Source organism: Mytilus trossulus, chromosome 9 (assembly GCF_036588685.1).
Source record: "Mytilus trossulus isolate FHL-02 chromosome 9, PNRI_Mtr1.1.1.hap1, whole genome shotgun sequence".
Taxonomy (NCBI): Eukaryota; Metazoa; Mollusca; class Bivalvia; order Mytilida; family Mytilidae; genus Mytilus; species Mytilus trossulus.
Genome location: NC_086381.1, coordinates 80,003,788 through 80,007,704, shown reverse-complemented (window position 1 = coordinate 80,007,704; position 3,917 = coordinate 80,003,788). Strand labels below are relative to the sequence as shown.

Below are 3,917 nucleotides of genomic sequence, written 5' to 3'. Positions count from 1 at the left end.
ACTTTACCTTCTAATAAAATATCGTTTCGCTTTAAGTTTGCATAAAATATCTGTATTTATTTGAGACAATGAATTGACACATAAAGTACACATAAAACTAGGTCGCATATTCGGATGCACTGACATATACTATCGGGTACCACGACATGTCATGGACATTTGCCTTAAAATCATATGTTTCAAATTGAAAATTATTTTACAATTTGCATATCTGACATGCAGTACGATCTGTCTCAAACAAATACTTCCATAATGGTAGGTTTGATGTTAATATAATGCAATTACGACATTGATTTCCCAATAAAAATATACTATATATTAGGAGGTTGATATCTTAGATTGTACCTGCCTTCGTTAAAAAATCAATGTGTGCTTATAACAAGGTCATTCCTTTTGTCCGACAGTTGGTAATTTCCTGAAGTAAAGTTGTCATTTAAAAAACCTGTTTTTTTTAAATTAAGCTTGCATGTCACGTTTTTTGTTGTTGTCAAAACCAAGCTCTACAGTCCCTGTGAATCCAAGATATGGAAATAATGTACTCCAGACGCGCGTTCGCCTACCCAACCGTGGGGATGTAGGGTGGGGAGAGGACTTGTCGTGTTGCATGAATTATAATTCAAACAATAGCTTGATTGCACTAGAGATGTTAAATCACTACACGTTTCCTTGTTATTAGTAGTATTGCATGCACATCTTAGTTTGTGATACATGCCGTTCAATATCCTGAATATGAAATAACAAATTGAATGAAAATATTATCATTACGAATTTCTTTTCTTAAAACAAATGCATTGATATTTATCTATCAACATAAAGCTTGCTGATACCTTATTAAGGATCCCATTAGAAATATCCTTTGTTTAAAGGGAGTATTTTATATCTTATTTAAATATGTTCATCCCATATCTTCCTATCCATGAATGTGTTATACGTTATTTAAATTCGGACATCATTCATGTCTTTTATGCATTTAAATGATGAATGGGTCTTATCATATTGATAGTATACATATTCATTTTAATAAAGGGTCGACTGATTTATCAAGAAAAAACAGTCATGATGACTTATACATGCTAAATTAAGCTAGGTTGACCTGTTTTGTTGTTCGGGATGTTAACACTAGCCAACTCGTTCTGTGTGAGTTATTTGTTAAATTGAATGTATCTTTATAGGAAAGTAAAAAAAATGAATCATTGAAAATCGAAATTTCAGTTAAAGACAGTGTTTGATAGCAATTTGTAAGTTCCTCTAGTATACTCATTTTTAAGTTTGCGATGTTATATACAAATCCGTTTTCCAAGTCGACTCAATATGCACAATCTATATTTACCTATCGGTTTATAGTACTATACAACATTATCTTATGTAACACATGTTTTATTTATCATAATCCTTATATGTAGCATTGTCTGCCTCTCTCATTAATGTTTATTACTAACACAACATCATGTACATACTTAAACACAAATTGAACCTGAAACTTTAATTTCCTTAAAATGTCAGGTTTTGATTTGTCATACAGGTGGATGTATATAGTTGAAGAGAGTACAGGAATATTGAAGTCTAGATTTGATCTATCTGATAGACAAACGATCACTAAATTCACATCCACAACTGTGTATTGCATGGATATAGGTATGCTGTTACTAGTTAGTTTTGTAGTAAAATGACTTAAATTGTTTTGTCATTTGTTGTTCACAGATTTGTGTTCAAAACAATCGAAATACTGATCAATTTGTTTTTACACGTTGAAGGAACAAACGTGATATGATTAATTTTATATGTATTGCATTGAATTGTTAACGTCGTCGTGAATCGATTTGAATCAATCGTTACGTAAACAACATATTGATAAATAAAATAAGTACATATATTATTGTTGTACGAATGAATTATGATTTATCCACTACTGCTTTCAACTCATTGTAGACACTGAAGAGAACAGACTGTACTGGATTAATACTGATGGCGAAATAAAATCATGTAAAGACGATGGATCTGATGTTAAAACAATACTTTCAACAAATGTTAGAAGAACCTACTATGCTTTACATGTCGTTGGTAGTTACATATATTATGCCACTGCCAATCAGTTGTTAATGTTATCTAAACTGTCAGGATCCACGCCAACTGTTCTGTATAACGATAGTAGTTATATTCACAGTATATTTGCGTTTAATCAATCAGGTATGTTAATAAACATGATAAACATCTAAAGTCAGAAATAATGATAGTATACGTCCCAAATTTGATCCATTTCTATATTGTATTAAATCGTGATGCAAAATAGTTTAGACATATTTAAATGATAGCTTTTGCTAAATCTTATATCATGAACTATCCGACATTTACGGATGAATACAAACAATGTAATTGGAAGTAATGTGATAGACACCGACATCGTATTGATATGAAAAAAATGACATTTTTTTTTGCAATAACTGAAACATGGTAGTAAAAAAAATCAGTGTTGATATTAATTTCACATTCTGATTGAATTTCAATAATACGAACAGCACGAATAACTTATGTTTTTAACTTCAAACAAGACATTGAAAACTATGAGAAAGAACAAATTCGTTTGTGTTCAGCTAAGAAACTAACATAACAAGTATTTACAATTAAGAAGTTTTAACGTTAATCTTGGAAATTTGTCATAACATTATATTTTGTTTTTATATGTTTAGAGACTGCTTATATTGTATTATTGTCCTACGTGTATTTATGTTGTTTACTGATAATTATTTGTTGCTTCTTAATTTTTCATATTTATCGTTTTAAAATTATAATCCTTGTAAATTTGATAACTTTTTACTTAGTAAAAAATATGCTTTGTAACATGATAAACCAAATGTGCATCATTTGTTTCAACTAAACATTGGCTTTAATGCGTTCTTCGCAAACTGCTTCTGCAAGCTTGTTATTAAAATACATAGTAAAATATACATTTGTATTTTATATTGTTATATCATCTTCAGTGATACAATGTATTAGTATTGATTTGTTTTGTTCCTTAAAAAATGGGGCGACAGATTTCAGATGGACATTCAAACTCTTAGATCAAAAATAAACTTACTTAGAGTTGCCCCTCTTTTACGACGAAGACAGACAAACAATAGAAAACTTAAAACTAAGCATGTTTTAATATGTTTTTTCGGTCCCCTCCATCTATATACTATTTTTGATAATTTCATTAAATAATGTGATGTTTCTGATATCATTGTTAACAATATAACCGATGAAAATATTTATGATATATATTTAACTTTTTCTTTACAACTGAAATTGTTATTTATGAAATTGTACGACACAGACAAGCGGTAAGTACTATTAACTCAAGTTTTTTTTAATTTTTAACAAATCAATAAATAAACACATCATAGTTACACTCTGTCCTATTTGTATCCATCTAGAGACAACTTTGTACATTTTTATGAGGGCATATATCATTTTGCACTTGGTACAAATCTAGTCACGTACAGAAAAAACAACTGTTATGGATGTGTCTAATAGTTTTGGTTACAATTGAAACAAGGAAGTTGTTAACATTTATAGCACATTTTCTGTTATTTGTTCTCTAATATTTAGTTTCTTGTGTTTAAACTTGATGCTTTGTTTATATATGTTTCAAAAAAATAGTGAATATGACCACGCGTACGTGCAGTAAAAACATATATTGTCCTTTTAAATTCTTTATTATAAACTATGACACATTAAAACATACAACATTATGCATTAAATACATTATTGTACTATTTAATACCGTGTGTTGCAATGCATCACTCAGCAAGAACACATCAATATTCGGGCTGTCTGAATTTTGTTCTGTATTTGATACTGGTAACGTAACTTTGATTCATTTGATGTAGGTTCATATATATTTTCGATCATTTGATGACGCGTATACAGTTGCTCGT

General features: G+C 29.5%; 1 protein-coding gene across 1 annotated transcript; it reads left to right on the top strand.

Moving 5' to 3' along the window:
* Window positions 1-1,496: 1,496 nt before the first annotated feature.
* Window positions 1,497-2,512, top strand: LOC134684966 (uncharacterized). Its single transcript, XM_063544289.1, has 2 exons — window positions 1,497-1,635; window positions 1,930-2,512. The coding sequence occupies exons 1-2, from the start codon at window positions 1,497-1,499 to the stop codon at window positions 2,214-2,216; spliced, it is 426 nt and encodes a 141-aa protein (XP_063400359.1). The 3' UTR covers window positions 2,217-2,512.
* Window positions 2,513-3,917: the final 1,405 nt, after the last annotated feature.

Bases quoted from the DNA above. Each gene is read 5' to 3' on its own strand.
- LOC134684966 (XM_063544289.1), top strand. From the start codon at position 1,497: ATGTCAGGTTTTGATTTGTCATACAGGTGGATGTATATAGTTGAAGAG. The intron at 1,636-1,929 runs GTATGCTGTTAC...AACTCATTGTAG, and splicing joins TGTGTATTGCATGGATATAG to ACACTGAAGAGAACAGACTG.